General features: G+C 34.1%; 2 protein-coding genes across 2 annotated transcripts; both read right to left on the bottom strand.

Moving 5' to 3' along the window:
* Positions 1 to 792: 792 nt before the first annotated feature.
* On the bottom strand, positions 793 to 3,186 carry LOC111911145 (NAC domain-containing protein 53). Its single transcript, XM_023906935.3, has 5 exons — positions 2,791 to 3,186; positions 2,330 to 2,607; positions 2,030 to 2,224; positions 1,432 to 1,912; positions 793 to 1,347 (listed from the first exon to the last, which is right to left on the bottom strand). The coding sequence occupies exons 1-5, from the start codon at positions 2,969 to 2,971 to the stop codon at positions 983 to 985; spliced, it is 1,500 nt and encodes a 499-aa protein (XP_023762703.1). The 5' UTR covers positions 2,972 to 3,186; the 3' UTR covers positions 793 to 982.
* A 2,499-nt stretch (positions 3,187 to 5,685) lies between these two features.
* LOC111911146 (NAC domain containing protein 52) lies at positions 5,686 to 8,125 on the bottom strand. Its single transcript, XM_023906937.3, has 4 exons — positions 7,601 to 8,125; positions 6,763 to 7,040; positions 6,479 to 6,664; positions 5,686 to 6,322 (listed from the first exon to the last, which is right to left on the bottom strand). The coding sequence occupies exons 1-4, from the start codon at positions 7,815 to 7,817 to the stop codon at positions 5,828 to 5,830; spliced, it is 1,176 nt and encodes a 391-aa protein (XP_023762705.1). The 5' UTR covers positions 7,818 to 8,125; the 3' UTR covers positions 5,686 to 5,827.
* Between the last annotated feature and the right edge of the window lie 16,992 nt (positions 8,126 to 25,117).

Below are 25,117 nucleotides of genomic sequence, written 5' to 3'. Positions count from 1 at the left end.
GTCTCTCCTCTCGTCGGTTTGAGGAGCGGAAATTTCACAGTTAGGCATGCCGTTTTGAAAGCCTCTGCGTGCAAAATGGCCAAGCATGAGAATGCATATATAGAAAATCAACATTTCTTTATACCTTTTGCATTCGATACATTTTGTTTTCTCGCACCAGAAACGGTGGAGCTCCTCAACAGAATCCAACAGGTCATGCATTCTAATGTCATATCTCTAGATACGCATATGTTGTTTTCAAAAGAATTAGTTTGTCATCCAGAAAGGGCTAGCGGCGCAGCTTGTTGTCCGTTTGTCTTCCATCGATATGTATTAAACTATATTAATCCGATGGTTGGCAGAACAATTTTAAGTCAAATACTTTTTAACTTTTGATTTTGCCACTAAAAAACTAATTCAAACACTTTTTTAAAAACTTCTTATTCTATATTCATAAGTTAATAAGTCTTTTTAGATATTTTAAAAACTTCTTGTTCTACCTTCATAAGTCAATAAGTCCTTTTAGATAAAAGTCTTTTTTAACTTCAAAATGAAATCACAAAACCATCCTAAATCATTAACCTACATAATAGATTGTTACTTTATTAAACAAAAGGGAAATTGTTTACCTACTTTCGGTGTATTAGTTATCTTAAATTTTAAGGTATACAAGAAACATTGTTAATTGATGTATCTGACCTTATACTAAATAATTCTCATGTAATCCATTATGTACAAGAACAAACAAAGTTTGTTCTTATACACCAAAGGTACTAAAACATCATGGATTACAACAACAAAAATAAACAAAAATAAACAAAAACAAACAAAGTTCATTCATCTATATTCGTATAACATCTTAAACCCCCAACATAATTCTAATGTTCTCAACAAAGTAATTGGAGCGTCACAATTCCACAATACTTATTCTTTTTTAAACTAGAAAAATAAAGTATCTTATATATATAGGTCAGAAAAGTATATATATAAATAGAGTGGTGACTTAACTCATAAATGACCTGGAACATACAAGACTCCCAATCTTGAAGCTCAAAGAAGCCACCAGAATCCACAGAAGCCCACAGTAAAACCAACTGCGGGACCCACCCGAATTCACCTTCCCAGTGTTCATGTCTCCAAATGAGACAACAATATTGAGTTGAGTGTTCTTCCCCAATGAAAAGTCCATTGCACCACTACCAAATGAAACATTGCTGATGTGGATCATACCAGAAGTGACATTGACCGAGCTTTGACCATGAGAACCAGAAGCCATGTATTTTGCAGGAAACTCAGAAGCAAATGCAGGTGGAGCAGAAATATTCTCCAGCATGTAACTTGCCTTTTTGAGAAACGGGTATGCAATATCTGTATACCAACAATAAAAAGATTTGATTTTGATACACTAAAGAACAAAAACCAGTTAAAAAGATTACATAAATACCCTTTTACCTGTTTCTTGATCTGCATGCTCTTTCTTTGAAGAGGAGGCGATATCCTTATCATTGTTCTGTTCTTGATGGGTTCCCTTGAGAACTGAAGATGAGTCGAGGGCAATGTTGTCATTTTGTAATGAATCAAAAGTTGGTTGGAAGTTGTCGAGATCGGAATTATAGAATGACATGTATTCATCGAGTATGTCGAGGCCGGAATCGGTGTTGACATCATCTTTGAGATCATTTGCTTCAAAGAATAAGGTTTCATCAAGTGGGAAATCAGAAGTAGCATCAAAATATGGTTGATCAAGCAAGTAATCAATGTCAAAATTCATGGGATTGCTTTGTTCTTCAACATGTTCATGGAACACAGTTTGCACAGGTGGATCAAATGACTTATTAGATTCATCAGAATTGCTGATGATATTACTGTAATCATCCTGGTTGAAGTTTAATGGGAGAGGAACATCTTCCACTGGCATGTCTGTGTTAAGAATCTGAAAGCAAATGAAACAAATATTTGAAGAAGGATAGAAATATTGAAGTGTCATGTATAATGTGATCATGTGATATAAGCAAACTGAATTAAAATGTTCTTCATAGAAATTACAAACCTGCTCAATATCATTAGCATCTAGATACGAATCCTCATCAACAGGCAATTCCTGAGTACAATCTTCCTGTTTGGGAACAACTACAGACTCATCTTCATCTTCCCATTCCTCCTCAATAAATGGTGCCCCATATTTTTCACCATTCTTGGGTCCAGAACCACTCTTCCTGAAGATCCTACAGAGGACAAATGCATCCTGCAAAACCACAAAAGACACCATGACAGAATCATATGAAGAAAAACTAAAGAATATGAAGATTATATTATACTAAAGCCATAAGAATCAAAAAATTATAGTCACCTGTATAATTCCAGCCTTTTCCAGCTCCTGATCGATGAGTCTGTATTCATGCATAACCCAATTTGTCCTCTCACCTTTTGGAGCACGACCACTGTGATACACCAGAGTTTTCTTCATCCCTACCTGTTGAGACCTATGGTGAACCACTCGGTCTTTCCCAGTAGTCTTCCAGTAGCCCTTTTCAGTGGCTCGATTTGTCCTCGATCCATTCCCATATTTCTTGTCGAGGGCACTGAAAAAGTACCATTCCAGGTCTCTGCTTTTCAGTTTGGACAAATCTATACCCCAAAATCGACCAAATTACACAAGCGGATATGTTAGACTCTTAAAAGCTTAAACCCTACAACAATCATAAAGCTCAATTTCGCAACACGATCCGTAGAGTACAAAACATAGTTGACTGATCTGTTATATAACCCTAAATTAGAATGAACTGTAAAAAGAGGGAAGAGCGGATTGACCTGGAAGATCCCATGGCTCGACTTTGTAGACATCAACGTCAGAAATCGCGTCAAATCGGAAGGGTTTACCGCAAATCTTGCGCCTGAGATAGTACCGTACGAGTTCCTCGTCTGTTGGATGAAACCTAAACCCAGGAGCGAGTGAAGAAGCTACTGGTGTGGAATCAATCGATAATGCCATATATGAATGATGCTAGGGTTCTTGGTTGTAATTTAGAGAGAGAAAATCGAGCTTTTGAACCAAATATAGATAACAAGAGAAGTCTTGATTACTGGTTTCAGTGCGGGTTTCGCCATTGAAGGAGCTCCATTTGGGAAAAACCAAAATTTTTTACTTTGTCAAAAATCTGATCGCCGTGTTCTTATATGTTTGGTGTTTGCGGGAAGAAATGGGTTTTGTGCAGTCACAACTCACACGTCTCTCGCTTGACTCACACGGTCATATGAGTCGACTCGTGGAGTTTGGATTAAGGCTAATCATGTGTTCATTTTTTTTATTTTTTGCAAATGGAAGGAACAATCAACAATTTAAAGTCCTAATCATGTAATTTTTAATTTTATTTTCTTGATGACCACAATGATAGAATGAAGCTGATAATAATGGTTAATTTAAGAAGTTCAAGATAACATAATTGAACATTTCTTATCTTTTTTTAGTGACCTCTTCATATCATATGTATCAATCTATAGAAGGAGGAGGTTGGCATGAAATGGTGAAATCTAAAGGTTTTATTGTAATTTTGAAGCTCCATTATTTACAATTTGAACTAACAAGAACCCTGGTAGAATGTTTTTGGGATGTCATAGTTTTAAGATTTGTGTTTAAATGTTTAGGTAGGAAGTATAAATAACAATCCACTATATTATATTTGTGTTTAAATGTATATGCGAAGAACTAAATCTACAAGCTACAAAAACTTGCTTCTTAAATGCATTTGAGGTTGAAGAAGTTAGAAGAATAAAAGTTTATTCGACCTCTTCATTCACACTAGGATAGTTAACTCTTGTTAAACATTTCCATATGATAAATCTACTAAAAGTATCATGGTTCTTATGACTTAGCTTTACATACAATTGAATAATAATTGAAGACAATTATGACTAGCTTACATATAATTGAATAATAATTGAATACAATTATGAGATTATGATAAGTTTAACTTTTTTTTTCTATTCTAAAACATACTAAAGTTCTTGTCTTAATATCAACACTATTTATTTATTTAGTATAATAATTATCTGTAATATGACTCAGTTGTATGTATATAGGATTTCCATATGTTAATATTAAATAATAAGATCAAATTTTTAATTGAACACATAAGGTTCTAATAGTCGTTTAGTTATTACACAACATTATATAAGAGGTTATTTGATGCTTATCACTCTTTTCATCTTAATTTCATCTTATCCAAACATTCTTGAATCCAACTTATTTTATTTTATTTTGTAATGTACTAAAGCACATATCTTTTGTATCAAACTCAAAGGTAAATATATATCGAATTACAAAAATTTTCTTATAATTTAGGTCATTTATGTGGAACCTAATTACTTATTGTCTTAGGAAGTTCTCATATTAAAATCTAGATTTGAATAGATAACATATGCAAATAAAAATAGTTGATTTTTTTTTTCAAATCTAGCTTTGGGACCTATTCTTTTCGTAGATGACTGAGATTGTGCAGAGAGCCAAATTTGAAAATCATGGCTATGGTAATTTTTGTGTAAATCTTAGAAAGTGAGTAATGGGATTATTAGCTTGATTTGTCTTTTTCTTCATAAACACTATTCTAAATACCTAGTACACTTAAACCAAAACTTTGATACCAAATGAAACACCTCTCAATTGACTAGAATTGTTTTGGTTATATTTTTGATAATATTTAAACTTTTACAATAATTGCTACAGAAATTAGGTCTTAAATGGTTGAATAATTAACATCTTTAAATTGGTTAGGTCCTACGTGTGAAACAAATGAATCAAAAGCAATAGTTAAAATACATAAAATTTGCATGCAATTAACTCTAAATTTACAAGGTTTTTAAATATCCAAAAACTAATATTTCAATAATGTTCACTAATTTTTCAACCAGAATACATATTAAAATAGTAAAATTAGGAGTCTAGTGAGTAATCCAAAAATTAAAATTTTGGATAGAATTGGATAAAGACAATAATCCAATTACAACGGCAAAATGCAAAATATTTAACTATTTTTTTTACTTTGGTCCATTTCTAAAGGGCCTAAATGAATATTAACATCTAAATACTTCTCCCAAATCTTTAGAAACAATTATTAAATAAGATCTATGATTCATATATGGTGATTTAACGGTTTAGAACCCTCAAAAAAATTGATTATGACAATAGATGTTACTTCAAAATGAAATAAAATCCTCAAGTCAAACTTAAGAAATCATCATCCCACATGAATCAAATAGGCCTTGCAAACTAGATATATGGTGTTTTTATGAAGTTCCAACAGACCACATGTTACAGCAAGTCATAGAACAACCTATAACTCCATCAAAACTCTTAAGCAAGTTGAAAATCTCAAACTAATGCTAGTTTCATTAGATCAAAATGCGTCTAGGAACTCAAACTAATGCTAATTCAAGTATCAATTTCATATGAAAAGTTCCAAAATTCTAATTTCCCCATTGTTGGAGCTTTTAATCTCCAAAACAACATCCAAACTCAGACACCAAGCAATGTAAGTGTGGACTAGAAACGAAGTGACAAAGACAATCTAACGAGTATAACTAGCTAGAGACTTCATTACAACATCAATTTAATCAAGGAAATTCGGATGTGGATCAAAACTCCCAAACCCTAAATTTCCAAATGAAAACTGAACCTTCAAACTAGAAGAAAGAAAAAGCCAAACACAATGAAACCAGTCTCAACACAGAACTTTATTAGACTTAGACTCACAGACACACGCCATTATCAATAGCCATGCCAACAGTTCTTCAACATAACAAGTTACAAAACCATGAAAATGCTACATGTTACAAGAAACAAAAAAGGTACCTAGCCACTAGTCCTGAACCCATCATTCTCCTTGCTCAAAACCTCAATTCGTGACTGAAGAATGTTGATCATGGCTTGGGCTCGCATCACTTCAATCTTCAAAGTCTCTTTCTCCATTGAAACATTAAGAATCTCATTCTCCAAGTTGTTTATGAACTTTAAATACCCTGGAGGCACAGATTTCTCAAGGGTAGAAGCGTCAAAAGATGGCAGAGTAGTTGGCTGGTGACATTGTTTTGCTTCAATCGACTCGAGCAGAGGGAACTCCAAGAGAGCTCTTCTTGGATCTTGACTTGTTGTGGTTGAATCTTCTGAACCATTTGCATTGCTTGAGTTTGGATCACATGGCTTTGATCTCTTGTTGTGGAACAAAGAGAATGTTTCAAGTTCAGGTTCACAATCCAAAGGACAATCTTCAGATCTTTCCCTTTTGCAAACAAATGGAATTGTTTGAGGCTCCTCGATTTCATCAACAATCTTTTTGGCAGAATCTTCCTGCATTAAACAAAACCACCGTTGGGCACTTCCGTTAAATATATATACAGACTGACAGATGAGACTGTGTCTAGCTGATGTGGGACAGTAACAAACAACATTCAAAAATCTTAGACTCTTGATATCAAATTTACAAGTCAACGAACAAAACAATACATGTACGATGTCATTTCCATGGACACGTGTCTCATCACCATTGGCCAAATCATCATCAGCTTCACCACCGGGAACCATGAGGGCGGCATCATCGGTCCATTCCTCCTCAAGAAACGGTGCATAACGGTCCCCATTCGGTGGGCCCAACCCACTCTTTTGAAAAATCCTACATAACACAAACGAATCCTTCTCCCCCAAAAACAATAATCATATAAAAAATCTTGAAATGGAACACATTACATAATACACATAGATATAGATATAGATAAATGAATTTTTGAAACCTGTGCTACTCCTGCACGCAACAATTCTTGATCCAAAAGACGATATTCATGCATGACCCAATTGGTTCTCTTGCCATCTGGGGCCCGCCCACTATGGAAGACGAGTGTTTTCTTCATCCCGATTGTCTCTGATTTATGGCGGACGGATCGATCTTTTCCGGTTGCTTTCCAGTAACCTTTTCCGGTTGCACGGTTCAACCGTGACCCGTTGCCATACTTTCTATCTACAGGGCTAAAGAAGTACCATTCTAGATCGCGTGTCTTCAATGGTGAAAAGTCTAAAAGAACCATGAAAATTACACAATATCAACAACAGATTTGATCGATATACAATCTAGATATTGTAATATGTAGAAGCTTTGTACACCAATATATATAGGTCGAAAGTCAAACAAAGTGTAGAAGAAAGTTAGTGATATGTAATTGAAATTGAAATACCCATAGGCAATTACAGTGAAGTGAATCAGATTTATGCATTTTTTTTTAGATATTTGATATGAATCCCTGATGTCCACAATTATCTTGAAGAATAAAACTCGAATTACTTGAAAATTTGGGGGAAGTTCAAAGAAAACATTTTTCTTTATCAATGTACCCCGGGTTTTCTGGGCAAGTTTGCATCTTTTTCATTCTGTTCGTATTGGTTGACAAGAAATTGAAAACGTAATGTCAAAAGTAATTGCAGAAATGATTGAAATTCTAAGTAAGTTTTGCATAAAGTTTTGATGAATAAAATCCAAAAACAAATAGATAAAAAGCAATCACACCAAAAGCAAAAGATAATATCCAACCACAAATCAGTGAAATCCCCCCACCAAAACCTCATAGAGATTTATACCGGCAAGTTCCCATGGCTCAGATTTGTAGACGTCGATTTCCGACACCGCCTGAAACCGGAACGGCTTACCACACGCCTTTCGCCTTAAATAGTACATCACAAGCTCTTCATCTGTGGGATGAAACCGAAATCCAGGTGCAAGAGACGTCGGCGGTGGTGGAGCTGGGGTTGCCGCAGCCGCTGACGGCGGTGCTACGCCGATCAGTTCATGACCCATATCTGATTTTTTTCGATCTATAACAATAATCGAACTTCTGGGTGTCTGTTGTTCCGATTGAAAAGAGGATAAAATAGCTTAAAAACAAGCCATTAGAATCAAGATTGTAGGTGAAGGAAGTGAGACACAGTTAACTGACGGATATCAATTGCCCGTAGGTTAAGAAACCTCCGATCAATGGATGCTTGCTGGACACGGAAATCGAAAACGCTAGAAAGAAAAGTTATGAAAATATGTATAATGTAATATATATGTGTGTGGTAGTGGTGCTCTTTACTTCCTTGGTGAGTTTTTCTTTTGCTTCAATTTGGGGTTTTTGATAAGATTTTGTTACAGATCTATCACTTTCCCCAAACTTATCATTATTTCTACAGAAATGAAAAAAAATTAAACGATCATGGTCATAATTAGTCATTATATTTTTTTTAAATTGTGTCTCTTTTTGTTATTTAAATTTTTGTTATTTAAAGGGTGTTTGGCTGATCTTATTTAAACGTTTTTTTAGCTTATTATACGATTTATACAGGTATAAGTTAAAAAAAATGTTTGTTATCAAAGTGTTATACTGAAAATAAATCAAAATCTATAAGTAAGTCTCTTCTAACTTATTAGATTACTAGGTGTAAAACTTATGTAATATACAGATTGATTAAAGAAAAATAAAATATTAAAATATAAATAATAAATATTTTTTAAAATAAAATTTTGAAATAAAGAATAAAGAACAAATAAACATACTAATTGCAATTTATTATAATATTTATTACATTTGATATTTTACATATATAAGTATAGGTATTATGTGACTTTTTAATTTTAAAAATTTAAAAAAAAAAATCATAAACTGACATGTGCGTATTATTTATTTAAAAAATATCACAAAATGACAAGTGTCAAAGTTAATTAGAGACTAGTTGTGAGACCCGTATGTTATACGGGTTTGATAAAACAAAAAAATTAAATATGAAAGTTTAAATAAATATTTATTTAAATTTGAAATTTGAAATTTAAAATTTGAATTTAAAAGGAAACATATTCAATAGTATATGAGTTGTAATATTGTAATTTAATGATTATTTTCAAATAAGGCAATTATTAATTGAAATGTAAATATGATGTGTTAATTAAACAAAGATAAACAATGAGAAAATGACAAAATGGAAAAAAACATTTAATCAAAAATACCAAAAAATGACATGTGTCTAAGTTAATGAGAGAGTAACATGTGGCAAAATTATTTTCATTTATTAGGGAGGATTAACATTGACATGTGTCAAAATTATCTTCATTTATTATAATAGATAAGTTATAAATTATAAGTTAAAATGTATTTATAAAAAGTCATAGCTTAAAAAAACACCCCTCTTAGTTACTTATAAATATTTTTAAAAAATCACTATTATTTAAGATAATTTAGTTAGGCTGTTATTAATTATTAAATGTTTTTTTATATTTTAATTTAATTTTATAACTTTTTTTTTACATGTTTTTTCAAAATTTATTTTTATAATTTTTTATATATGTTTTTACTCGTTTTTATAACATTGTTTTTTATTATTTTTATAGGTTTTTTCATTGTTTTTTGCAACTTCATTTTTTATCTTAATATGTTTTTTTTAATTTTTATTTACAATTCATTTTTTACTTCATTTTTGTATGTTTTTTTTACAATATGTTATTATAACTTCGAATATTTAGTTTGCTTTTACATGATTTTATAATTTTTTTATAAACATATTCAATTTATTTCAATGATTTTTCACAGTTTATTTTTACAACTTCAGTTTCACAAATAAAAAATAAAATAGTAAGACTGTAAAATTGAATCATTTAAAAACGAAATAAAAAGTAAAACTATAAAATAGGATTGTGAACAAAATATATATAAAAACAAAGTACAAAATAAAATTGTAAAAAAAATCATAAAAGAAACATGTAAAAACAAAATAAATAACTAAAATTATGAAAATTGATTATGAAAAAACATATAAAAAAAGTTGTAAAAAACATATAAAAACAAAGTTTGAAGTTGTTAAAACGAATAAAAAAATATTTAAAATGAAATATAAAGTTAAGCTGTAAAATTATATTATATAAACATAAAAGAAAGAATATTGTAGAATTGTGATGTATATATATATATATATATATATATATATATATATATATATATATATATATATATATATATATATATATATAGTCTGTGTGTGTGTGAAAGATGTTATTGACATTACCAAACAATATATATATATATATATATATATATATATATATATATATATATATATATATAGTGTGTGTGTGTGTGTGAAAGAGAGAGAGTGTGTGTGTGTTATTTTGTGTGGACGTATTTAACAGTGTTATTTTGTGAGAATGATTTAGAGAATTTGTTGTTTGGTAATGTGAATATGTTCAACATCATTTAACTATTATCATTATCACACATTTTCACTAATTAAATCGTTTATAAGGGTATTATGGATTTTTATGATTATCATTCTGTCAGAATGTGTTTTTGATAATTGTATTCTGTAAGAATGAAAACGAGTAAAAACCGATGTGTGAGAACAAAAATGAATAAGAATCAACGAGAATGCATGATAATGACTAATTTAAGTAACTTTTTAAAAAGTTGGCTTATAAGTTAGTTTATATGTCATTTTTTGGCTTGTTAAACATGACAACTTAATTTTTTTTTTGAAAAATAACCTAACTTATCAGTTAGTTATGACAAGCCAGACAGATGCTAAACATTTTATGTTTCATTCGCTATAGCATCATTACATGAAAACAAAGAAGACAAAAACGAATACATAATAGAAATTCATTAATAAAAATGTATTGTGATTTGAGTATATTCTTTAAATAAACATATATTATTATAATACTAGTTTCATTGGTTTAATATGTATTGATATTAGAGATTTTCACAAATGAGTATCTATAAGGTAGTATAGAGGTGAACATTTGAACCTATGGATTAGACCGGTCCGGGTACCGGACGAGGACCAGGACCCGATAAGCCTCAACAGATCTGATCCAAAGGTCTACCAAATTATGCTAAATCAGTCTAATCCAAGAATCGGTTTGGTCTATATGCTCACCCCTATAGTCATAATAGATAAAGTAACCTTGGGTAAGGCTTTAATGAGTTGTATTGTATGCACTTAAAGTTGTATCGAGCCAACGGATATAAGGACCGAAAAACCCTAATCTGGACCAGTAAGCCTCAACATGTCTGGTCTAAGATCCACCAGTTTCTGCCAAACCAATGTGGTCCAAGAGCATGTCCGGTTCGGTTTGGTCCAAATATTCCCTCCGAAGATAGTATGTCGATATAAAACCATTTCTTTTCTAAATTTAACAAAATAATCACCCGGATAAAAAAATATAAGTTTGTGAAGTCATTGAAACTCTTTTTCAAACATAGATCATCACCGATAAACATTAATTGATACATTTATTGATTCACAATGAATATTTATGATGGATTCAATGGACCCATCAAATAAGGTCATTAAGGCCGGACTGAGTGGTGTAACACTCCCTCATTTTGCTACACTCCCTTACTACACACAAAAAAAATGGTATACCATTAAAAAAAGAAAGAGAACGAAAATAGAGATATAAAGGAGGAAGAACTAGATAGAGATGAGCACTCCCTTTTTTGGCCACACACCCCAAACCGCATAGGAGGGGTGATGTTCAATACGATAAGACATGCCACGTAGGATCTTATCACACTTCACTCCCTCAAGTTTAAAGAATGTACGATCCATATACTCTCTTGCGAGTAGTTATGTTTTGTTTATTCCTGATGCACCGTTCACCATGCACTAAGTATCCATTATCTCTAAAAAGCGATGAGGCAATATATTTATGTCTTCAAAAGGTTTGGAGATTGTATCTTTAGAATTTTTGGTCGTTCATGATGATGTCGATTAAATTGTATTTCTATATAATAACATATACATATCTCGTTCTCAGGTCAATACCAATAGTTTATAGGTGAAATTTTATGTTTGAAAAAATTACCATAGTCTGAAACCTATGGGATAAGAGGGTAGGTAGGATGGTCGACAACCCCCAATGTAATTGAGAATGCTCCAACATGTTAAGGAGCAATAAATATGAATTTTACTTGCAATAGAACAGTTCCCTAAAATACCTATTACTAACTTTTCTATATAATAACATATACGTATCTCGTTCTCAGGTCGGTACTAATAGTTTATAGGTGAAAATTTATGTTTAAAAATTTACCATAGTCTGAAACGTATGGGATAAGAGGGTAGGTAGGATGGTCGACAACCCCCAATGTAATTTGAGAATGCTCCAACATGTTAAGGAGCAATAAATATGAATTTTACTTGCAATAAATCAAAACGTTTCTCCAAAATACCTATTACTAACTTTTCGCAAGACCAATTCATTTATGTGATTGCTTTATGTATAACTTGACGAATTCCCGCGCGTTGCGCTGCGTAGGTTAAAAATATAGTGTTACAATATTAAAAAATATATGTTTAAAATGATTATGTTATTGACATTAACTTTGACATAATATTTTGAATATATTTATATAGTTTAATGTTGTTAATGTTAATTTATGTATTTGATGAATAACAAATATATGAAAAACATAAATACTACAACTTTTAATAACATAAAAACACTACGATGTCTACTATAACATTTGTAACAAAAAAACCCTATTAAACACTGATAAATCATACAAATAATATATAGAAGACACATTATATATATATATATATATATATATATATACACACACACACACATACATACATACATACTATATATTAAAATAATCATATCTCTATTATTAACTTTGAAATAATTATATTTTACAAAGTTGATATAAAAACTCATTATAACATGTTTGATGACTTTAAGGCATACAACAAAAAAGTATTAATAACATTAAACTAATTATGAAATAATTTTTATTCTTCCAAGAAAAATCCACATACTAATAACCATGATGCGGTAAAACACTCTTTTTTTCAACTCTTCATATTTTAATTAAAAATATCTTAAAACACATGATTATTTGTGAGAAAACTTATTTATATATTACTATACTGATACAATGTATATAAATGTGAGAAAAATAAAAAGTCACTACCAATTACTAACCAATTACTAACCGTAAGTTACAAAAAACTTTTGAGTTGTAGTGATTAATAACTTTATATTTGAAATCATAAGTATATACAAATTAGAAAAATAATTTGTTGTTGTGAAAATTTCAAATGAATTTGATTTAAGTAAATTTCTTGCATTGCGCAGAATATATATATATATATATATATATATATATATATATATATATATATATATATATATATACACACGCGCGCGCAAAGAGAGAGAGAGAGAGAGAGAGAGAGAGAGAGAGATACTATTAAAATAATCATATCACTATTATTAATTTTGAAATAATTATATTTATACGAAGTTGATATAAAAACTCATTATGGCATGTTTGTTGTTTTTTAAGGCATACAATAAAAAAATTATTAATAACATTAAACTAATTATGAAAGAAACTTTAGTAAGCTTGTAAACTTCTCATTTTAGGTAACTTCATATAAGATTTGTACAACTTGCTATAACGATGGACTTGAAATTAAGTTTTTATGATAGAAATTATGAAGCATATCAATATACTTAACATGTATTGCTTTAATAAATTACAATATGTAGTTCAAATTGTTGGATTAGGTGTCTAAGTTTATAACTATTTTTGGAATGTATTTGACCCAGTTAGCATAGTCCATTTGGATTGCATGGCATTGCAACACTTGGATAGACTAGATGAGAGAAATGACACTTAAGGTTTATTAATATATTATAAGTTCTAATATATTAATAATATTATTTAATTAGTATTGATCAAAGAATTAATTTGGAAATAATTAAGTGATCAAAAAGAGACTAATTAAATATATGGGATTGATTGTGTAAATCATCCCTTCTTATATAGTGGGCTAATGATCCATGGTTTATATGAATTGGGCTAAACCCATAAGGTGCTCCATGGATAGTCTATGGAGGTTATAAACTCATGGATCATGGAATATGAAAATCCATTCACATTAGGGTTTAACCCTACTTGTGACACAACTATATAAGGACCCCATGATTAGAAATATCAGTACTACTAAGTGAAGAACAAGAGGGCTAGTCAATTTTGAGTGATAAGTTTCATCTCTTAAGGTTATTCCAAGTGTTGTGGTGTTGTGTGAGACATTTGAGGCATCACACTTGAGGTGCTAGGCTCACAAGGTTCTCAAGGAATCCAAGCAACAAGAAAGGTATGTTTTCTTACTAGCTTTTATGATTCAAGTTCCCCATGTCATGCTAGATAGATTAAGAACCTTGGAAATCAAATTTGCATTATCATAGTAAAACATAGGTCCAAGGTTTCTAGGGTTGCATGTACACCTTATGAGTGTTAGAATGCTCAAAACCCTTCAGTGGTATCAGAGCCTAGGCTTGTTTTCTTGATACTTGATGCAAACTTGTTGAAAAAAAAAACTCAAAAAACTACAATCTGCTGAGTGAACTCGTCGAGTCTATGGGGGTGACTCAACGAGTTCATGTGTAAATTCATCCTACTCGTCGAGTAGGCTTGTGCACTCGACGAGTAGGAGGCTCTGGATGCAGATTTTCGAGTTTTGTTGTTGGAAATAGACTAGAAACATTACCCTAAACTGTTTTGGTCTTACAAAACTCGTTTTAGATGGTGTAATGGTTATGCTAATCCATTTTCAATGACTATTATTAAATTTTCAAGTTTTGTATGGTTTATTTATGATTCTTGAAATTGTTGATATGAATGTTCATGAACTTATGAGTTTAGAAGATCATGGGAATTATTTGCAACTTGTTTGGTAGTTTAATTCTTGATCTTTATTTGTTTTAATGGAATCCATAATTTGTCCTCAAGTTATGGATTACCAAAAGTCACTCTTTTAAAGTCCATTAAAGAAACACATAAGTTACATAAAATGAAAAGTCTCTCATTTTAATAAACCATTAACTCATACGTTATGAAAGATGAAAAGTTTTGAAAGTTACATAACTTGCCCTCAAGTTTTGAAACATGTAAAGTCACTTTAAAAAACTTTAGTTCCAACCCCTAGAATTTTAAAAGTTACAATTCAACCCTTATACTTTATAATATTATAAGTTAATAATATATATATATATATATATATATATATATATATATATATATATGTGTGTGTGTGTGTGTAAGAACAAAATCGTTTTACCGTTAGTAGGCCTCATTCACGAAGCCGGTCTATAAGGGGGGTATAAGGTTTTTACCTATAAAATGGCAGGTTAATGGGTGTCCACTCTCACCCACCGCTTCCTTGACAGGTGGAGGGTCGTTAGCCGAACATGTAGGATAATGACTTTAATCCTCATTAAAAGTATGATGGTTATAAAGTAACTAAATATTTTTTATAAATTCCCAATCTTAGTTACTTTAGGAAAAATGTGAATAAGGTGCTAACCCATGAACTTACACTTTGCACTTTGCTTAAGTCGTTAGTGGAGCATGTGTGGTTAACCGACATACTAACCTGGACTTAACAAGGTAGGCAAATGGTGGATTAAGGTTTAGCATATGCCGGTGGAGCACGTGTGGTTAAGCGGCACATCGGTTGAGTGATAAACATTAAGAGTACCAAGTAATTTGTTGTTGGAATAGTGTCTAAGGCTGCAACTATATTAGGCAAGTATTTGACCCGGTTGTGCATGGTCCTTTTGGGTTGCCTTCACCATAGCAACTTGATTGGATGATTTATTAAGAGAGAGTAAATATTATAAAGAATAATATATAGTTATTTGATTAATATAAGTCATAGAATTAATTGGAATTAATTTGGTGACTTAAAGAGATTAATTAAATAAAGGGGTATAAACTGTAAATTGTTTGAAAGTTAAGCTTTAGACTATAAATCCTTATAGATATACAAGGGACGGATTCTAGAAGCTAGGATAGCTTCAAAATCGTCCATGACTTATCTAAGGAAAGGATTTGGATAGCCTTAAGAGAATATTATCCAATTAGGGTTTAGACTATAATCCTTAAGGAGTCTACAAGTATAAATAGACCCCATGGGTAAGGGAAATCGGCATCTCACCTAAAGTAAGAGAACTCTGGCCGATTTCCTCCCCTCTCCTCTCTCCTAAATCATCTGTAACGCCCGTGTTTCTGGGCTTGCCATTTTTAGCAATGTAATAGTCTAGGTTAACCTTTGTAACCCCAATTCGAAATAATAAAATGTATTATTTGTGAATTATTTGAATTATGTGATTTATGTGTGTATTTTCTTAAAGAATTAAGAATAAAATAAGCGTCAAAATTAAAGTGTGAGATAAGCCCAACATCTTTGCATAAAGTTGTAGTGGTTGAAACAAGGATTCCGGAGATATAAGGAATGCCAAAATCCGAGTTATAACGAAGAAGTTATGACCTGTCGAAGTTTCGAGACAGAACCGGCACGACGTCGAGTGACGTAAAATATATATTTAAGATAGAGCGATATTTAGCCTTAGCGATCTAAATGAAAGTCGTAGATTTCGTTAAACCGAGAGCGTGCATAAAAGGAACGCCCAAATCTGACTTCGTATGAGGAAGTTATGATTTTCTGAAGTTTCGACGTGGCAGTATGCAGCCCGAATACTCGATTTGAGATCGAGCAGTTTTTAGCCGAAACAATCTAAACAAGAATCGAAGATCTCATTGTTAGTAGCGAAACGATGAAAAGATAGGCGAGAACGGACGTCGGACGAAGAAGTTATGATTTTATAACGAAATTTTCTGTCCTGACCTCCTAAAAATACTTAATAAAAATAAAATTCAAAATTAGCCGACGGAGTCTACATGAAAGTTGTAGAGCGTAGTCTCACCTTCGCGTGGATATAAAGAACGTCGAAAACGGAGTTCGTATGAAGGAGATATGAATTTTTGAAGTTTAATAAATATTTAATATTTATTTTTAATTTAACATCTGATATTATCTGAAGAGAGATCAGCTGGTCCGTCCGAAGTACGCACCGCGTACTGCTGTACGCCCCGCGTACAGCGTAGGGCACTCGAGTTCTACGGAGTAGTGAGTCGTATGCAATGACGTAGATGGACCGATGACGTAAGCGCTGACGACCACTGAGGCGTACACCCCGCGTACGTGCGAGGGTTCAGCACCTATAAAAGGAGATCCGAAGCAGCCGAGTTTCCTTTGCAAATTTCATCATCCTTTCTAGTCCTTTGCCTCGTTTTGTGTGCCGTTTGTACCCCGAAGCCCTGGTAATATTCCCGAGCCCCGAAGCAAGATCCGAAGCCCCAAGGATCCCGAAGAGCGTTATTTCCGAGCCGAAGCCCTGCCCGCGAGGAGCCTGGTTTTTGGGAAGATCTTCCAGATCTACGGAGAGACATCACTTCTGTAAGCCGTAGTGTTGTCGGATCATCTTCTGATCAAGTGAGTGTGTAGTTATTTTCTTTCCAACGCAATATTATGAAGTATTTAATATAAAATACGTGATACGTGTAAATATTTTGTGGTTATATGTGTGAATGTATATTCACTCTCTTCTATCTCATAGATCTGATATATTCTCTATGAAATACGTGTTATGTGTGTATGCCTCATCTGTTATGTGGAATATGTATTGATTAAAGCATGCTATACAGGTTTTTTTTAAACAATGTATAAAAATGTATATTTTATCTACTAATATGTTGGGTAGAACATGGGTAGATAATTGGTGTGTAATAAACAGATGAGAGGCCTCGGTATTATTGGTGTTATTCTAGTCATTCAGCAGAGTATGGATGACGACCACAGACTATTCTAGACTGTCCTGTGGAACACTAGCAGGCTCATTACCTGTAGATGTTGTGAACGACGTGTTCACCGGTGTACTCTATCCCCCACATGGTTGCCTTTAGGATACTTACTGTTGAGGAAGCCCATCTGCGGTAATGTCCGTCCCGATGAAAAATCCTGAAATAAGTTCCTTATAATAAACGTTATTTTTAGGAACGTAAGGTGAGGATAACGGGAATGGGTAATCGGGTTTATTGTTAAATGTTGAAATTAAATATAATTATTGTGGGTTTGAAAACCCTATATGCTTACCAGGCTCCCAAGTCTGACCCACTCAATTGATTTGTTTTACAGGAAGTGGCGCAAGAGCTTAAGATGGTCGAACATCAAGTTGTTTTGTTTACAAGTCTGTATATGTATATATTTGTTGAACGACTTGTAATATCATCGTTTATGCTTTATGATCTGTATCGGAACATGACATCCCGACTTTTGATTATGAAATGAAATCATGAAATGTTTTGATAAATATCTATTTTATCATGTTTTGTTTTTGGGAACAAATTCCGCATCTCTTTTAAAATCAAACGGATTTACTCTGAAAATGTTTTAAAAAGCATAAATGAAATCGGTTTTTTCTGGCCGAGATTTTGGGAATGTCACATCATCTTCCTTGCTATTGGTGTTTGTAAGCCATTAGAGGAGTGACATTTGTGACTCTAGAAGCTCCAAGACAACAAGATCATCAAGGAATTCAAATGTATGGTTCTAGATCTGTTTCAAGGTTGTTATTTAACCTAATTAGCTATTAGAAGTCTTGGATTCAAAGCATGTTTAATTAGAAAACCTAGATCCAAGCATTAGGGTTTTGCATGCGCACATATGAAAGTTCTTATGGCTAAAACTCATCAGTGGTATCAGAGCCTAGCTTGGTTTTCTTTAAATTGTTGCTTGATTAATTGAAACAAACCTGCAAAATTCGATTTTTTGGTTTCTGAGTCATGGACTCGGCGAGTAGGCCTGACTCGGCGAGTCCAGGCGTCAGGAATGGCCAGATTCGGGATTTTTTCATAATTATCTTATGGAAACTTTCCTTAAACTAATTAGATCAACCCTAATCCGATTTTTTGATATATATGACTATAATCTTGATCTAATTAAAGATATTTATCATCTAATAAAATATTTAATTTCCTTATATGATAATTAATTAATTATTTTGATTATTTTGGTAATTATCTTAAAAGAAATCTTGAATAAATCAAATATAGATAATTAGGATATTAATTGTTAATTGGAATTATTTATTATTTGATCCTCCATGTTTTAAATGTTTAAAACTTGTCCTCAAGTTTTGAAATTTATATTTGTGATTAAAAGTTTTAATTTATACAACTTAAATTTCAAACCATAGATTTTAAAAGGTTTAAAATACAACCCTATACTAATATGATATTACTAGAATAATATATATATATATATATATATATATATATATATATATATGTATGTATAACTAAATGTTAGTCTTACCGTTAGTAGGCCTCATTCACGAAGTCGATCTATATGGTGGGTATAAGGTTGCGGCCTATAAAATGGCGCTTAATGGGTGTACACTCACACCCACCGCTTGCTTGATTGGTGGAGGGTCGTTAGCCGAACGGGTAAGATAGGGCAACCTCATCCTCTCATTAAAAGTATAATAAGTAATACAAAGTAACTACACATTTTTTTTAAAATTTCCCAATCTTAGTTACTTTAGGAAAAGTGAATTGATGCAATCCCATGAAATTACACTTTGCACCCTTGCTAAGAAGTTAGTGGAGCGTGTGTGGTTTACCGGCACACTAATTGGTTCTAAGCATAGGTGGCAAAGGGTGATTCATTGTTTATCATAGTTCGATGGAGCGTGTGTGGTTTACCGGCACATCGAATAGGTGATCGTTACAATGAAGGCACCATGTGAATTTGCATGGTAATTCACACCCGCTTTGTGATCCTCGGTATCCCAGTCACAAACAAGAGGGGCATTTCGAGATTTAAACATGCCATTGAATAGTTTCAATGAATCTCATCCGAACCTAGGAATTCTCAATACACTTAGGACTAATAGTTTAAGTTTTGTGATGGAGAATTAGTGAATCGTCATTCACTTACCTTCAATTTATTTGCATGTTAGATTACGACATCCCTTTTCTAGTATGTAAATGTTATTGTTGGATCCTAGCCCTAATTTTTTTATTGGGTGATAATTAGGGATTCTTATTCTAATCTATTTTTGTCCTTTCTATTTCTAGATGTCGAACGCTAACAACGCTGCTGCTAGTTCTTTCACGTTGATGAGCCTTTGCCAAAAGGTCACCTTCGATGGAACGAACTTTAGCGAATGGATAAGATACATTCACACCATTGCTCGCTATGAGGATAAGGAGTATGTCCTCGATGAGAAGCTCGGGAAAATCAACCCCGAAATCGCTACTCCGGCCGAAATCACCGCTTTCGAAACTCATGAGCGTGATGCAACGAAAGTGCATTGCATCATGATCGCGACAATGAACTCCGAATTCCAAAAGTCCTACGAGGACATGTACCCGTACGAGATGCACTAAGACTTATTGGAGAGATACCACCAAAACGCGAGACAAGAGCGTTATGAGATTTTCACTAACATGATTTCCGCTAAGATGGGTCATGGAGAATCTCTTACCGTGCACCTGCAAAAGATGCAAAGGTATGTCGACCGCCTTCGCAAGTTAAATGTTGACTTTGGAGAAGACTTGGCGATCGACATGGTGCTTCACTCATTGCCTCCGATGTACAACCAATTTAGGATGACCTACCACATGAACAAATAGGAGGTCACCCTAAGCAAACTCCAAGGTCTCTTGAGGGTCGCTGAGAGCAACTTCAAAGACAAGTCTGTTGCACCAACTCCCAATCCGCCTGCTGCACCTGTCTTGGCTATTGGTCAAGGAAAGGGAAAGAAGAGGAAGGCCTCGTCCAAGAACCATCGCAAGGTTAAATCCCGAGATGGTGCCTCTTCTAGTGGGACCAAAGTTGATCCCGCTAAGCCCTGCCCTAACCCGAAGGAGGCAGAGTGCCACCACTGCCACAAGATAGGATGTTGGAAGAGAAGCTGCCCAGATTACCTGCAAGCAATCAAAGAAGGAAAGATCAAGCCATCTTTCGCAGGTATATACACAATCAAATCTAACGATTCTAATCATGCTATTTCTTGGGTTCTTGATACCGGTTGTGGTTATCACATTTGTTCTAATGTGCAGGGACTAAGAAGAAGTAGGGATGTGGAGCAAGGAAGGATCAATCTAATCATGGGGAACAGAAGATCGTCGCCTGTGACCAAGATTGGAGTGTACTCTTTAGTGCTTAGGAATAATTTAGTTTTAGATTTGAACAATTGTTGCTATTCGCCAGAAATGGCTAGAAACATCATTTCATTTCATGGTTTATATAGACAAGGATTTAGATTTTCTTTTAATAATGAGAATGGTTCTATTTTGGCTTATCTAAATGGTGTCTTTTACTTTGAAGCTATACCATGTAATGGAATATATGAAACGGTTATGATTGTTGATAACTTAGGAAATGATGTTTTGAATATTGATTCTTCCACTAGTATGGATAAAGCATCCTTGTGGCATTGTCGTCTTGGACATGTCAACAAGAAACGCATAGCCCAACTCCAAAAGGACGGAGTGTTGGAGTCATTCGACCTTAGGGAAGATGACACATGCAAGTCTTGTTTACTTGGAAAGATGACTAAGTCACCCTTAACGAGTACTTGTGAAAGGGGTGAGGGTCTATTGGACCTAATACATACCGATGTATGTGGACCATTTAGATCAAGCACGAAGGATGGGAACCGCTTCTACGTGACTTTTACCGATGATTATAGTAGATATGGGTATATCTATTTAATCAAGCAAAAGTCAGAGACCTTTGAAAAGTTCAAAGAGTTCAAGAATGAAGTGGAGAATCAATTGGGCATGAAAATCAAGATGCTTCGATCCGATCGAGGAGGAGAGTACCTAAGTCTTGAATTCCACGATTATCTCAAGGAGTGTGGAATAGTTTCGCAATTGACGCCTCCTAGGACACCGCAGTTGAATGGTGTAGCAGAAAGGCATAATCGAACCTTATTGGATATGGTTCGCTCTATGATGAGTCGTGTTTCACTACCTATCTCTTTTTGGGGGTATGCCTTAGAGACTGTCGCCCATATCCTTAACCGAGTCCCTACTAAGAAGGTTGCCAAAACACCTCACGAGATGTGGACAGGAAAGCTCCCTCTTTGGCACATATCAAGGTTTGGGGTTGTGAGGCTTTCGTAAGACGAGATACTCACGACAAGCTTGAACCTCGAAGTGAGCGATGTGTTTTCATCGGCTACCCGCAGACATCCTTTGGATATCTCTTCTATAAACCGAAGGACAACGTTGTCTTCATTGCGAGGAGAGGAGTTTTCCGAGAGCGAGAACTCATAAGCCAAGGAGACAGTGGGAGGCAAATCGAACTTGAAGAGATTCAAGAATCGATAGATGAAGGAACCTCTACCGCTGGCACTCAACCCGAGGAGGAAACTCCGGTTGAACCGATTGACGAGTCCTTACCTCTTAGACGATCCGAGAGAGTTAGAGTTCATCCCCAGTTTTATGGTTTTCATATTACTACCGAAGGGGACACGTATATTAGTGATGGTACACTAGTAAATCTTGATGAACCTAATAGCTATAAGGAAGCCATGGCAGGCCCGGAGTCTGCGAAATGGAAAGAGGCAATGGATAGCGAGATACAATCCATGTATGATAACCAAGTTTGGAATTTGGTTGATTATGTGCCCGGACGTAAGACCGTTGGGTGCAAATGGATCTTCAAGAAGAAGACCGACGTGGATGGTAAAGTACACACATATAAAGCGCGATTGGTTGCGAAGGGATTTACTCAAACCCCCGGAGTTGACTATGATGAGACCTTCTCACCAGTTGCGAAGATTAAATCTATTAGAGTGATGCTAGCTATTGCCGCATTTTATGATTATGAGATTTGGCAAATGGATGTCAAGACCGCTTTCCTTAACGGAAAGTTGGCTGAGGATGTTTACATGGCTCAGCTAGAGGGGTTTGTGGATCCGAAGCATCCAAATAGAGTGTGTAAGCTTGAGAAGTCCATTTATGGACTTAAGCAAGCGTCTCGCAGATGGAATCTTTGCTTCGATGAGAAAGTCAAAGAGTTTGGATTTGTACGAAGCGAAGACGAATCTTGTGTATATGTCAAAGCCAGTGGGAGTATAGTAAGCTTTCTCGTTCTATATGTCGATGACATATTACTCATAGGAAACGACATCCCGACTCTGCAGGAGGTTAAGTCCTGGCTCGGGAAGTGCTTCGCTATGAAGGACCTCGGAGAGGCTTCTTACATTTTGGGAATAAGGATAGTAAGAGAAAGAAGTAAGAAACTAATTGGACTTAGTCAGAATACTTACTTAGAGAAGGTACTAAAACGATTTAGTATGGAAAACTCAAAGAAGGGAGAACTACCGATACAAAGTAATGCCAAGTTGAGTAAGACTCAAAGTCCGAGTATCGAAGCTGAAATAGCAGAAATGAGCCGAGTACCATACGCTTCCACAGTTGGCTCAATCATGTACGCTATGACTTGTACTCGCCCTGATGTAGCCTTCGCTTTGAGCATGGTTAGCAGATATCAAGGGAACCCTGGCAAAGCAAATTGGATTGCGGTGAAGAACATCCTTAAGTACCTTAGGAGGACGAAGGAATGGTTCTTAGTCCTCGGAGGGAGTGATGACTTGAAAGTGCGAGGGTATAGTGACGCTAGTTTTCAGACCGACAGGGACAACTACCGTTCACAGTCGGGCTGGGTCTTTACCCTAAATGGAGGAGCAGTGACATGGAAGAGTTCCAAGCAGGAGACTGTAGCTGATTCAACGTGCGAATCAGAGTACATTGCAGCGAGCGAAGCATCGAAGGAGGCAATATGGCTAAAGAACTTCATCGGTGATCTTGGAGTTGTACCTGCCATAAAGGAGCCCATGGAGATTTTCTGTGATAACGAAGGTGCGGTTGCCTTGACCAAGGAACCGAGGGATCATGGTAGATCAAGACATATCGATAGAAAATAGCATTTCATTAGACATCGTGTAGAAGAAGGGCAACTCATAGTTAAGAGGATATCATCAGAAGATAACTCAGCAGATCCGCTTACGAAGGGACTGAGTAGGGTTAAGCACTTGCAGCATGCTAGGAGTATTGGGCTGAAGGATGATATTAGCATAGATTAGATAGTATTAGAAACGTGTAATAGATAAATGCAATTAACATTTGATGGTTAAATAAAGGAGTTTTATTTATGAGTAATGTTACTATCTTGTGTTAATTGTTTAACTATTGTTTCACTTTGCATGTTTTGACTTCCAGAATAATTGAGTTTATTAGGAATAATCGAATTGTTCAAATTGTCCACAATCGTTCATATGTTGGAAGTAGATATGAATGAAGATTGTCATGAATTGGTGTGTAGATTGTCTAAATGGTGTTAGACATAGCAAAGGGTTGTTGCAACGTTCATGAGTGCTTATGAACTAGTTTTGAGCATTGGAACAAACCCGCGCTTACTGGAATCACTTTATGGAATACGATATAAAAGGTGATCGCAAGACGATAATATCATATAGTCTTAAAACCTAGATATATGGTTTGTTATCTATTAATTGATTGTACATTGATAATACGAAAACGCATCAGTAACTCGGTGTTATAAAACGCATTGTTGTGTATAGTTGGTTAATGAATAAGTAAATGCATATAAGTCGAAGTTTATCTGTAACTTTTATCAAAGAAGGTAAAAGCGATATCTCGGCCGCTCGATGATTTGATTTGACTTATGTGTCGGGCCCGGTCAGAACTGAAATGATGTGTTCGATTAAGTTCTATGTCAAATAAATCAGAGATCGAGAAACCTAAATGTTTGACTAACCATTCCATAGGATTGTCAGCATGATATCTTACAGAGGACTGTACGATCCCTTATCTAAAGGACAAGATTGATTAGATCAGAGTTTGACAGCGTCTTTGAGAGCTACGATTGCAAACCGAATTGTACTTGTGCATATAGTTACTAGACTTATCCAAGTGGGAGACTGTTGGAATAGTGTCTAAGGCTGCAACTATATTAGGCAAGTATTTGACCCGGTTGTGCATGGTCCTTTTGGGTTGCCTTCACCATAGCAACTTGATGGGATGATTTATTAAGAGAGAGTAAATATTATAAAGAATAATATATAGTTATTTGATTAATATAAGTCATAGAATTAATTGGAATTAATTTGGTGACTTAAAGAGATTAATTAAATAAAGGGGTATAAACTGTCAATTGTTTGAAAGTTAAGCT

The sequence above is a fragment of the Lactuca sativa genome, chromosome 8 (assembly GCF_002870075.4).
Source record: "Lactuca sativa cultivar Salinas chromosome 8, Lsat_Salinas_v11, whole genome shotgun sequence".
Classification (NCBI taxonomy): Eukaryota; Viridiplantae; Streptophyta; class Magnoliopsida; order Asterales; family Asteraceae; genus Lactuca; species Lactuca sativa.
This window is presented reverse-complemented; position numbering and strand designations above follow the sequence as displayed.

What these genes read in the sequence shown, in the direction of transcription:
- LOC111911145 (XM_023906935.3), bottom strand. Translation starts at nt 2,971, where the DNA reads ATGGCATTATCGATTGATTCCACACCAGTAGCTTCTTCACTCGCTCCT. An exon ending in AAAAGGCTGGAATTATACAG is followed by an intron (nt 2,225 to 2,329) that starts GTGACTATAATT and finishes GTGGTTTTGCAG; the next exon opens with GATGCATTTGTCCTCTGTAG. An exon ending in ATGCTAATGATATTGAGCAG is followed by an intron (nt 1,913 to 2,029) that starts GTTTGTAATTTC and finishes ATTTGCTTTCAG; the next exon opens with ATTCTTAACACAGACATGCC.
- LOC111911146 (XM_023906937.3), bottom strand. Translation starts at nt 7,817, where the DNA reads ATGGGTCATGAACTGATCGGCGTAGCACCGCCGTCAGCGGCTGCGGCA. An exon ending in TGAGCCATGGGAACTTGCCG is followed by an intron (nt 7,041 to 7,600) that starts GTATAAATCTCT and finishes TGGTTCTTTTAG; the next exon opens with ACTTTTCACCATTGAAGACA. An exon ending in TGCGTGCAGGAGTAGCACAG is followed by an intron (nt 6,665 to 6,762) that starts GTTTCAAAAATT and finishes TTGGGGGAGAAG; the next exon opens with GATTCGTTTGTGTTATGTAG.